At 41.2% G+C, this 12,191-nt stretch overlaps 1 protein-coding gene across 1 annotated transcript; it reads left to right on the forward strand.

Moving 5' to 3' along the window:
* Nucleotides 1–1,806: 1,806 nt before the first annotated feature.
* Nucleotides 1,807–3,434, forward strand: LOC110928010. Its single transcript, XM_022171273.1, has 2 exons — nucleotides 1,807–2,734; nucleotides 2,842–3,434. Exons 1-2 carry the CDS (start codon nucleotides 1,807–1,809, stop codon nucleotides 3,432–3,434), a joined length of 1,521 nt encoding a protein of 506 aa, XP_022026965.1.
* Nucleotides 3,435–12,191: the final 8,757 nt, after the last annotated feature.

Consider the following 12,191-nt stretch of genomic DNA (forward strand, 5'->3'; position numbering starts at 1 on the left):
CAACAGAGGTAACTGTTTTGGTTTTATTCGATACGTAGGAGTAGAAAACGTGGATTTAACATTGGTGGAGATGAATAAAGTTAAAATCTTTGAAGTCAAGGTATCGGTTTCCTTGGCCAAGTTTGATAAGAACCACAAGAGATTTATTTATACTTCAAAAATAGTTGGGGAGAAAGTTTAGAGACCGAAGGAACCAACCGGTATGGCTCCTCCGGTTAATAAGGGTGGATGCTCCCGGGGAGCTACAGTACAGGAAGGTAGGTCTTATGCAAGCTTATTCAGTAGAGACGGTGAGGGAAATAATGCAGGCTCCAAAGTAATATCCATTAGTGGCAGGGGATCGAAATATCCTTTACATTGCATAAATCGCTCGATTCATGGTGTCGTTAAGGATCTCTACACCCTGAATAACCTACAATCTGTTCTTTCCAAGGGAGGGCTTAGTGGTTTCGGGTTATCCTATGTGGGGGGCCTTAGTATTCTCCTCACTTTAGGTGATGCTGGGAGAGTTAAGGAAGTTATGTCAAACAATTTGGATTGTCTGGACAGGGTGTTTAGCAGGTTCCATATTTAGAAGGGGGAAGACTTGCCATCCGAGATAGTCGTATCATTACGGATTTCGGGGGTCCCGGTTCATCTGAGAGATGGTCCTGTATATGATCAGATTGTTGGACTTTTTGGCATGGTGGTACAGGAATCTTGTTTTTCATGGGTTGACACAGTTAATTCAGAAGGCTCGGTTTTGGTGTTGGTTCCCCTTGGTAGGAGAATAGAGGAAACAGTGGTTGTGAGTTGGGAAAATAGAAGATTCGTGGTATGGGTCGCTGAAGAAGTGGTTGCGTGGAAGCCTGAAATGGATGGGGATATATCGTCGACTGAATCGGATCACAATTCTCCGGAGAAGGTCGGTAATCGTTTCTTTGAAGGTGGGGATAATAATGATGGCTATGAGGAAGACGAGGTCGAGGAAGGTGAAGTCAGATCTCTGTAGATCATTAGGCCGACACCGGTGACAACTAACCGGTCGTCGTCGGAGCCCCTGTTAGAACCGGTATGTGAAAAGTCGCCGGAAGTCGGACAGGTGGAGACCGTTAAGATGTTGCATGAGGTGCATGGGGAATCTTCTATTCCTAGGGAATCAATTAGTGTGAGTGTGGGACCAGAAGTAGTGGTGGCTGGATGTTATGATCGTGGGCCCCAAGATCAAGTAAAAAGTGGTAAGTGTTATGTGGATAACTTGGAGCAGGAAGGCCCAACTCCCACTGTTGGGCTTGGAAAGAGGAGTAGGGATGATAGGAGCCCACCTTCTTCTGGATCAATGCAAGGCCCACCTGTAAGAGGGTTCTCTCAAAATCCAGCATCTGGTGACTTCTCCTTTGACCTTAACAGACCGACTTCAGATAACTCATATTCTTATGGAGCTCCTACGGAAGTAGATAATCATATGCAATCGGAGGCAATGCTGGGCGGTGAAGCATTTGATGCCAGGCCGACCAGGCCGCCGGAAGTAATTGCCGGACATAGTCCATTTCCGGCCGATCCAGATCCGGTAATCATGGAGGAAGTTCAAGCTACAGTTGACATTGGTTCTAAAGTGGGTGTGAATTTACTTGGATTCGAAGAGGTGACTAGAGTAATTGTTCAAAGTGAAGGTGTCTCTGATAGTTTGCGATGAATTGTCTCTCGGTAAATCTTAGGGGGGTACGGGATTCCCGTAAAGTTGACTAGGTCAGGGGTATTTTAACTTCTTATGGAGTTCATTTTTTGGCGATTCAAGAAACAAAGCTGGGTCCATCGGCGAATTTCATGTTCAATGGACTTTGGGGTCGGTCGGCATATAATCTGGAAACTGTGAATGCGGAGGGCAGATCAGGGGGACTCGCCTGTCTTTGGAATCCGGGTATGTTTGTTTGTGATAATGTAATCAAGGATCGTCAATTTTTAGTCCTGTCTGGGTCATTGATTCAATTAGGGGTCCGTATCAATTTGGTGAACATCTATGCCTCTAATGATGCTTCAGTTAGAAGGAGTTTATGGGATAGGTTGCTCGGGATTAAAAACTCGATCCAAGGGTTGTGGGTCTTCATGGGAGATTTCAATGAAGTTAGGGATGAGTCGGAGAGATTTAATTCTGAATTCTTTGCTTCAAATGCGGAGTCATTCAATCAATTTATACTATCCGCGGGTCTAATTGAGTACCAAATGGGCGGGGGTAGATTTACATATATTTCTGACCGTGGAGATAAGTTAAGTAAGTTGGATTGGTTTCTTGTATGTCTTGGTTTTATGGAGAAATGGCCGACTGCATCGGTTTTGGCTCTTAATCGCGATGCATCGGATCATAGACCTATATTATTATCCACTATTCCACCAGATTTTGGTCATATCCCGTTTCGGTGCTTTAATTCATGGATGGAGATACCTGGTTTTCTGGGTTTAGTGAAACAATGGTGCCAAGAGTTCACATTCAATGGTCCAGCGGATCTGGCTCTCTCTGTTAAGCTTAGGTGGCTGAAGAATAAGATCAAAGCTTGGTTAAAGATTGAGCGTGTTAGATCAGAAGGGGCCTACTTAAATAACAAGAATCGCATTTGTACTTTGGAAAAGTTGGCCGAAGTTCGTGTTCTTGATGACGGGGAGCTAGCTGAAAGAGCCAAATGTATTAACAACATCTTAGAAGCGGATCGGAGGAAATTATCAGATAATAGGAAAAATCCCGAGCTAGGTGGGCCTTGTATGGTGATGAAAACTCGGCCTTTTACCACAGTGTTATTAATTCCAATATTAGTAATAATCGCATTAATGGTCTTATGATTGATGGTGTATGGTGCTCGGATCCAGTTGCTATTAAAGAAGCTTTTTTTGCATTTTTCTCGAATCAATTTGTGGAACCACTGAACGACAGGCCATCTATTACTTGTTTTAATTTAGTCTCGCTCTCGCCAGCTGAGGCGGATGCCCTTACTGAGCCGTTTTCTGTTGTTGAGATAAAGGAATCAATATGGGATTGTGTGGGGGATCGAGCTCCGGGTCCGAATGGCTTCAATTTTAAATTCATAAAAAACAATTGGGATAGCTTTCAAGGCGATTTCCTTCGTTTATTCCATGAATTTTATGCCAATGGTTCTATTAACCGATGTTGTTCATCGTCATTCATTGCTTTAATTCCGAAAGTTAAGGATCCTACGACCCCATCAAACTTTCGCCGTATTAGTTTGATTGGTGTAGTCAATAAAGCAATCTCGAAGGTGTTGGTGAATAGGCTCAGGAGAGTGATTGGCAAACTCGTGTCAGAAGTACAATCTGCATTCTTGGCTGGGAGGAATATCTCGGATGGACCCTTGATACTAAACGAAATGATAGCATGGATGAAGAAAGTTAAGAAATCGGGCATGATATTGAAGATTGCATCAATAAAGCCTATGATTCACTAAATTGGAATTTTTTAGACTCGATTATGGCTCAAATGAATTTCCCGGAGCGTTGGAGAGGTTGGATTATGGCTACTCTTATTTCTTCAAAGGCGTCAGTTTTAGTGAACGGTTCACCAACTATGGAGTTTGATGCGTGAGTAGTGTAACATAATTTAGATGTATATTTTAAGCCCTTTTTACACTTTTAGCCAAGTTTTAAATTTATAAAACACGATATTTACTAACACTAAACACACATATGGGCAAGTGCACCCATCGTGGACATAGTATAGTGTTGGTAAGATACCGAGGTCGTCCAAGGACACAAGAGCTTTTAGTACCGGTTTATCCTCAACGTCTAATCACATCAAAAAGTTAGAAAAGATTTTTAAACTAAGAAAATAAAAACTAACTAAATGCTGAAAAATAAAATAAAAACAGATAGACAAGATGAATCACTTGGATCCGACTCGTGTATTAGTATAATCTTTGATTATTTTCGCACTTTTGCACTTGTTTAAGAGATTATCTTAGTTATTGTAGTAGGCCCCTCTTTTGAAGGCGACGTTACCCTCAACCCAGTAGTTTGAGTCAGCAAGGATACAATCCTAAAGGGTTGGATTATTGGAAGATAATGAATTAAGTTATTAATGCAAATTGTGGTAGGCCCCACTTTTGGCGGTGACGTTACCCTCGACTAAGTAGTCCGAGTCAGCAGGGATACAGTCCTAAATAGCCGGGTTATAGTATTAATAGTAGTTAACTTACGAGGGGGTCAAAGAGTTTGGATCCCCGCCATCCAATACCTATGGGCATTGAAGGAGATCCTACTAAATTTGACCAAGGTCCCTTGCAGGACCTCTAAACGCTGAACAAGGGCAAGACCCTTACCAAACCGTTCCCTTAACCCCCGACCAGGTAGCCAACATACCTCCATATAGACCGTGGAGATATGAATGGTGAAAATCTTTTATTTTATATAGACAGTAAAATAATGACAAGACACAACGGACAAACGATAGGAAAGATCACCTTCAACATAAGCAACTAGTTATTAAAGTCATTAATACAAAACCAAATAAAAAGTGCAAAAGATTAAAAATAAAAAGTATTATACTAAACACTTGTCTTCACCAAGTGATGTAAGAGACTTAGGCAAACATGGCCTTGATTGTCAAGAACTCTTACGATCAATCTTGGATCCCAAGATGACTCACACACTCTATGATGGACAATGGATGGTGGTGGTGGATGATGGTGTTATGGTGGTGGTGGGTGGTGGATGAAGTGTGAGAGAGGTGGTGTGCCAAGGGATGAGTTGCAATGAAACCAAGCACTCCTATTTATAGGCTGAACAGAAGGCTGGGCACGGCCCCGTGTCCGCTGGACACGCCCCCGTGCCTGTCTGACACTCTCTCTCCTCATAAATTGTAATTCGCAATTACAATTAATGCGTCTGCTGTACTTTCTCCACGCCCCCGTGTTCACTGGACACGGCCCCGTGGTGGGCAATAGAAGCTTCTATAGGTTTTTCTTTTCTGCTGCTTCTTGGGCACGGCCCCGTGCTGGCTGAGCACGGGGCGTGTTCAGTCTTCTGCCTTCTCTATTTTGCTTGGGAGGATGCTGTTGAGGGGTCGGGCAATCCACTTATGTTCCTTTTCTTGTATTTATGTTAGATTTAGCTGTCTTTTTGCTTCTTTTGTGAATTTGAGCTCATTTAATCCTGAAAATACAAAAGGAAGACAAAAGCACTCTTTTTCCAACATTAGTACTTAAAAAGGGTTAGTTTTATGCCTTATTTGATGTAATTTATATGTTGCATTTTACACACATCAAATACCCCCACACTTGAACTTTTGCTTGTCCTCAAGCAAAACTCTTAAATATGTGGCTTACACTCCCAAATGGAATGGGTAGAAGAGAAGGTTTTGGCTTGTCATAGAGTGTCGGGAATCCAAGATCCTTTTGTGTTTTATCTTTATTTATTTACAATCATATTCGTTATGATTTGTTTAGAACGTTTCATAGGAAAAATTACTTATTTGGGCATAACATGCCTTTTTAAAATTCCATTTATATACAAGTTCACATACCTCACGGGAGAAATCACTCACACTCGGCCGAAGGTGTATTTTTAGTGAATCACTCGAGAGCGGCATGGAACTTATTCATACCATAAGCTTGCCAAGCGATCAATCCTCCTCCTTTTTAACTTGTTACCTTTGTAAATATCAAGAGGACTTTTTCGGGAAAAGGCTTGGGCTAAAGGTGGGTGAATGAGTTAGTGGAAAAGGGCGAAAAACGTCGGTTTTCGTAAAACACTTTGTTTTAGTGACTTTTTATTTCGAAGTATTTCTTCAAACAAGCTTTTGTTTCAAGAGCTTTGTTTGTTTATTTCTAACTTCATTTTTTTAGTCACACGAAAACCGAGCTTGCTACTAAAATAAAGGGTAAAAATAAAAAAGGGTTTTTTTTTTTGGTGGGTAAAAAGGTTTTAGGGTAAAGAAATGAAAGGTTTAGGCTCAAAGGGGTAACTAGGGGGATTTTGGGTAGGTGGTAAAAAAAGAATATGAAAAATAATGGTGTGGAAAGAAAAAGGGTTAGTCCTAATGCCTCCATCATTTACTTACTTAGGTTTAAGTTGGTAAGGACCGGGAATGAATCGTCGTGGCAAGTTCTAGAGTCGTAAGAACCAAGCGGCTAATCACACAAGAAACGAAAAATGAGCATTTAGTCTAAAGATGTAAATTTGTATGCTCAATAAAGGCTCAAAACTCACTTTTTGTGGGAATGGGTTTTTCTATGTGATCAAGTATATATATAATCAAATTTTAACTAAGCTTGTCATGTCGTTTCATAATTTTCTTATGTTGGTTCTTTTTATCACGACGCTCTCGGTTGTAAATTTGTAAAAATATAACCTTATTAATCTTAGGATTCCTAACTTAAACTTTAGACAAGTAAAAAAAATGAAAATTTTTGAAAAATATTTGGGGTGTTTAGCGGTTCCAATAGAGTTTTGTGTAAGGCTTGTTATTAGGACTTGCAAAATTTCAAGGTTTTAGCTTGCCCCCACACTTAAATTACACATTGTCCTCAATGTGTCCCAAAAATAAATTTTTAGGTTGGTTAGATGTGTAATATGGTGTTAAAAGCAAAGATTTGTGTTACTGGTAGTCTGGACACGGCCCCGTGGGGACCGGACACGGCCCCGTGTTCAGGTGCCAGTAACGAAAAATAAAGAAAAGAAACAGAAGCCTGGACACGGGGGCGTGTCTGGTGAACACGGCCCGTGTCCAGTTACCTGAACTGGGCATTTTTCTGCAGGGGGTTCAGCACGGGGCCGTGTTGGTTGGACACGGCCTGTGTTGAACCTTCTGTATTGGAGAAATTGATGTCGGGTTGCCTTGTTCTTGTGCATGGGGCCATGTTTCTCGTTTCCCTTTTCATCCTTTACCACCATGAGTGTGTTTTATTTATTATGGACCATTCAAACTTTAAAACCATCATTTCATTGAAATCATAGAGAGATCTTACATAGTCCTAAATTTATATTAAGCTAGATAAGAAAACAAAGAAACATTAAACCTTGGAGTTCTAGCCTACACATTATTTTAATTAGCAAAATTTCCAAGAAGCTAGTAGTCTTGGTTAGATATGGCCTTATAGAACTCCTTCTTCCGGGTGTGGTTTTCCTCATATGTCGGCGAGCCACTCCTCCACCTCCCTTGGAAGGAGAAAAGAGGGCTCATTAGCGTCAGTTTGAGGAGTTGCGATTTCCACCGGGATCTCTTGTTCGTGCTCCATGGGAGGTTCCGCCTGAAAGTCGTCCCACCCGGTAGGGTTGTTAACTCCGAGTGCCAGGTTCCAATCCTGTTGAGGGAGGACCAGATCCATCGGGGGTGTCACAAGAATATTTAACCTCTGGTGCAAGAGGTTAATTTCTTCGAAGTTACTCTCAAGTCCCACCGTAAGATCGTTAATACGGTCGATTAAGACCTCCTCTACTGACGTCATTTCGTCGAGGGCCTCCCTTAATGCTATTACATAATGCACAAGTGTAGCTTCAATGGAGGGCCTCCTTCCTCTTCAGTTGTCTGATGAATGCACGGACGATGTTTCGCTGTTTTCACTCGACATTCTACGAAAAACAAACTAAAGATAGTTTATTTGTTGAAATAGTAGACCGGACACGGCCCCGTGCCCAGTGAGCACGGCCCCGTGTTCATCTTTCTGCAGAGTTTTGGAGCAGGGAAACTTGAAGTTTTAAGTTATTTTCTGAACTTGTGGGGTCTTTTTAAATATTAGTAACTTAAAACAATGTTTTACAACATATTTTTACTAAGATTCCCTGATCAAAACTCATCAATCCCTACCACAAAGCTTGAAAAATTCAAACTTTAATGGAGGTTCTTGGAGAAAGATGAAGAAGAAGGAAATGGTTAAAAGAGGAAAGGACAAGATGGGTTGTTGGAACCTTCTTTTAGAACTTACCTAGGTTAGTTGAGAGAAGATTCCTTCAAATCTCTGTCCCAAGTTGGTCTAAATGTGCAGAATTCTTGGCTGCATTTATAGAAAACGACAGCATCCTGGACACGGCCCCGTGTTCAGTGGGCACGGCCCCATGTGCAGATGGAATTCTGACACAGTTTGTCCGTATTCTGACGTAAGGATCAGAAGGGAATCTTTTGGTGGGCACGGGGGCGTGTTGGATGGACACAGCCCCGTGTCGAGAGACTGTTTTATGGAGTTTGTCTAAAAAATTTTTTTAAGGAACTTAATAGTATCGGGTGGCTCTTGACTGGTTGGAACAACCCCAAAGTGCCTAAGATACCTTAATTGTCCTAGACTAAGGCGAGAACGCAAGAGGTTGTCGGTGAGGGTAATTCCTATTTTCATTCTAGGTGGACAAGTCCAACCCTTTCCCGTGCTCTCGTTAAAGAAGGTGTATGCCGAATCGCTCAGGTCTATGTATGCACCGAACGAAGTTGATGGAGAGTCCTTCACGGCACAATCGGCACAGGGACGACTATCGTCCAAGTCTTCGCTAGGTATGAAGGTATTTTCGGGAGCAACGAGGTTGTCGGAATGCGATCCCAACATTTCCTCATGATCATCGTCTTGGGGTGGATCAATAAAATCCTTCTTAAGCTCTTTTGACCAATTTAGAATTAGCTCTTCTAGTTGAAATAACTCGTCAAGGAGCATTTCTCCTAGAATATCTGGCTGGGCGCATTCGAGGGAGAGATAGTGCTTATTTTTACTTTCGCCCCTCTTAAGGTTATAAGGAATCGGTGCGTCTATGTAGTGGGGCCTATAATTTAGAAAGTAACATTCTAATTCTTTATGTTCGCCTCCACATAATTGACACCACGTACCATAAGAGTGCCGAAAGTAAAAAGCATTACTATCACTCATGTTTATGTCAGAAATTACCAACCGCCGGGATCTAACGGTTCTGTTTTCAGTAAGTGAATCTTGGGCACGGGGGCGTGTTGAGTGAGCACGGCCCCGTGTTCAGCTTACTGTCTGACTTAAAACAGGATTGCAAGTTCCAATGATTGAGCACGGGGGCGTGTTCAGCGGGCACGGCCCGTGCTAAGCTCTGCAGAAGCTGAAAAACTAAGAAAATCCTAAAAAATAAAAAAGAAAAATAAAAATATGATTAGGCCGTTGATTCCTAACTTTCTTAAAATCCTTGTGTCCCCGGCAACGGCGCCAAAAACTTGATGCGTGAGTAGTGTAACATAATTTAGATGTATATTTTAAGCCCTTTTTACACTTTTAGCCAAGTTTTAAATTTATAAAACACGATATTTACTAACACTAAACACACATATGGGCAAGTGCACCCATCGTGGACGTAGTATAGTGTTGGTAAGATACCGAGGTCGTCCAAAGACACAAGAGCTTTTAGTACCGGTTTATCCTCAACGTCTAATCAAATCAAAAAGTTAGAAAAGATTTTTAAACTAAGAAAATAAAAACTAACTAAATGCTGAAAAATAAAATAAAAATAAAAACAGATAGACAAGATGAATCACTTAGATCCGACTCGTGTATTAGTATAACCTTTGATTATTTTCGCACTTTTGCACTTGTTTAAGAGATTATCTTAGTTATTGTAGTAGGCCCCTCTTTTGAAAGCGACGTTATCCTCAACCCAGTAGTTTGAGTCAGCAAGGATACAATCTTAAAGGGTTGGATTATTGGAAGATAATGAATTAAGTTATTAATGCAAATTGTGGTAGGCCCCGCTTTTGGCCGTGACGTTACCCTCGACTAAGTAGTCTGAGTCAGCAGGGATACAGTCCTAAATAGCCAGGTTATAGTATTAATAGTAGTTAACTTATGAGGGGGTCAAAGAGTTTGGATCCCCACCATCCAATACCTATGGGCATTGAAGGAGATCCTACTAAATTTGACCCAGGTCCCTTGCAGGACCTCTAAACGCTGAACAAGGGCAAGACCCTTACCAAACCATTCCCTTAACCCCCGACCAGGTAGCCAACATACCTCCATATAGACCGTGGAGATATGAATGGTGAAAATCTTTTATTTTATATAGACAGTAAAATAATGCCAAGACACCACGGACAAACGATAAGGAAAGATCACCTTCAACATAAGCAACTAGTTATTAAAGTCATTAATACAAAACCAAATAAAAAGTGCAAAAGATTAAAAACAAAAAGTATTATACTAAAAACTTGTGTTCACCAAGTGATGTAAGAGACTTAGGCAAACATGGCCTTGATTGTCAAGAACTCTTACGATCAATCTTGGATCCCGAGACGACTCACACACTCTATGATGGACAATGGATGATGGTGGTGGATAATGGTGTTATGGTGGTGGTGGGTGGTGGATGAAGTGTGAGAAAGGTGGTGTGCCAAGGGATGAGTTGCAATGAAACCAAGCACTCCTATTTATAGGCTGAACAGAAGGCTGGGCACGGCCCCGTGTCCGCTGGACACGCCCCCGTGCCTGTCTGACACTCCCTCTCCTCATTAATTGTAATTCGCAATTACAATTAATGCGCCTGCTGTGCTTTCGCCACGCCCCCGTGTTCACTGGACACGGCCCCGTGGTGGGCAATAGAAGCTTCTATAGGTTTTTCTTTTCTGCTGCTTCTTGGGCACGGCCCCGTGCTGGCTGAGCACGGGGCGTGTTCAGTCTTCTGCCTTCTCTATTTTGCTTGGGAGGATGCTGTTGAGGGGTCGGGCAATCCACTTATGTTCCTTTTCTTGAATTCATGTTAGATTTAGCTGTCTTTTTGCTTCTTTTGTGAATTTGAGCTCATTTAATCCTGAAAATACAAAAAGAAGACAAAAGCACTCTTTTTCCAACATTAGTACTTAAAAAGGGTTAGTTTTATGCCTTATTTGATGTAATTTATATGTTGCATTTTATACACATCAGAGTTTGAATGCACACGAGGTCTACGCCAGGGAGATCCATTGTCTCCATTCTTGTTCGTTATAGCTATGGAGGCTCTTACGGGGATGATGAAGCAAGCCGTGTCGAATGGTATCTTTAAAGTTTTGAGGTGTACGGCTAATGGTCCATCCTTATCCCATCTTATTTATGCCGATGACGTCGTCTTCATTAGGGAGTGGTCATGTGAAAATGTAGTTAATTTGCGCAGAATTTTGAGATGCTTTCATTTGGTCTCGGGCTTGAAGGTAAATCTTGCAAAGTGTTCATTGTTTGGGGTTGGGATAAATGAGGCCGAGGTGCAACTTATGGCGAACATCTTGGGTTGCAAAACTAGTTCATTTCTGTAACACCCTTGCTATTATTTTACGATTTTCGTATTATTTACGTAAATAAACATGTAATTATAATTACATATACATTGAAAAATATGGTTAAATTAAAACATTTTCAGATTTGACACAATACAATACAATATGTACAAAATCGTCGTTTTTAAATGACGACGAAACCATGTGCGGAAGCTTGTATCTTGATCGTGTTTGGTTCTTCAGTGAGCTTGATCTTCATCCGGGGCATCTTGGCATTCACCTATGATCAAAACCAACATAAAAGTTAGTTTTGATAACTTAGATATAAGTCTAAACAATTTTTATGCAACGAATAATCAAACAAAATAATTATTTCCAACATTGATGTCTCTCGCGAGTCGCGAGAGACCCATCTCGATTTGCCGCGTGTCGCGACCCCAACTACGTCCTCCGTCACGTGCCGCGGGGAAAACCAATTTCCAGCAGGTTTGTTGCTAAAACCTGCATTTTCACCCAGCTATGGTTTTAACCCAAAATCGGACTTTGAAATGCCATAACTTTCATTCTACTTGTCCGTTTTACGCGATTCTTTTTCGTATGCGTCCGTAATTTAATTCTCCATCTTATGGAGTTAAAATCCAGCATCCAACATAATAAAATTTCAGACTTTTAAGTCTTCGGCTTGTTACCCTTTTTACCATATTTTGACCCGTTCGTGATTTCATCAAACAAACATATTTGTTCGATCCTTATTTCACATGCACCTCTTCAATTTAGTATTATCTACCATGTTAGGTTCTAATCACAGGTTTCTTACACAATTTTAACCCGTTTTCGCTCGTATGCTTATTTTGACCCGTTAAGGGTATTTAAGTACATTTTAAACATGATTCGCTTTCATTTGTATCTAGCCTTATATTTCCACATTTCTTACCAAGTAATCTTCCACCACAACTATATTTGTGGTGGATTTAATGTGGAGATCTATATATTCCGAGTTTTATCCCTCGGACTATCATTTTACGGCAAA

Source organism: Helianthus annuus, chromosome 2 (assembly GCF_002127325.2).
Source record: "Helianthus annuus cultivar XRQ/B chromosome 2, HanXRQr2.0-SUNRISE, whole genome shotgun sequence".
In the NCBI taxonomy this organism is placed as follows: domain Eukaryota; kingdom Viridiplantae; phylum Streptophyta; class Magnoliopsida; order Asterales; family Asteraceae; genus Helianthus; species Helianthus annuus.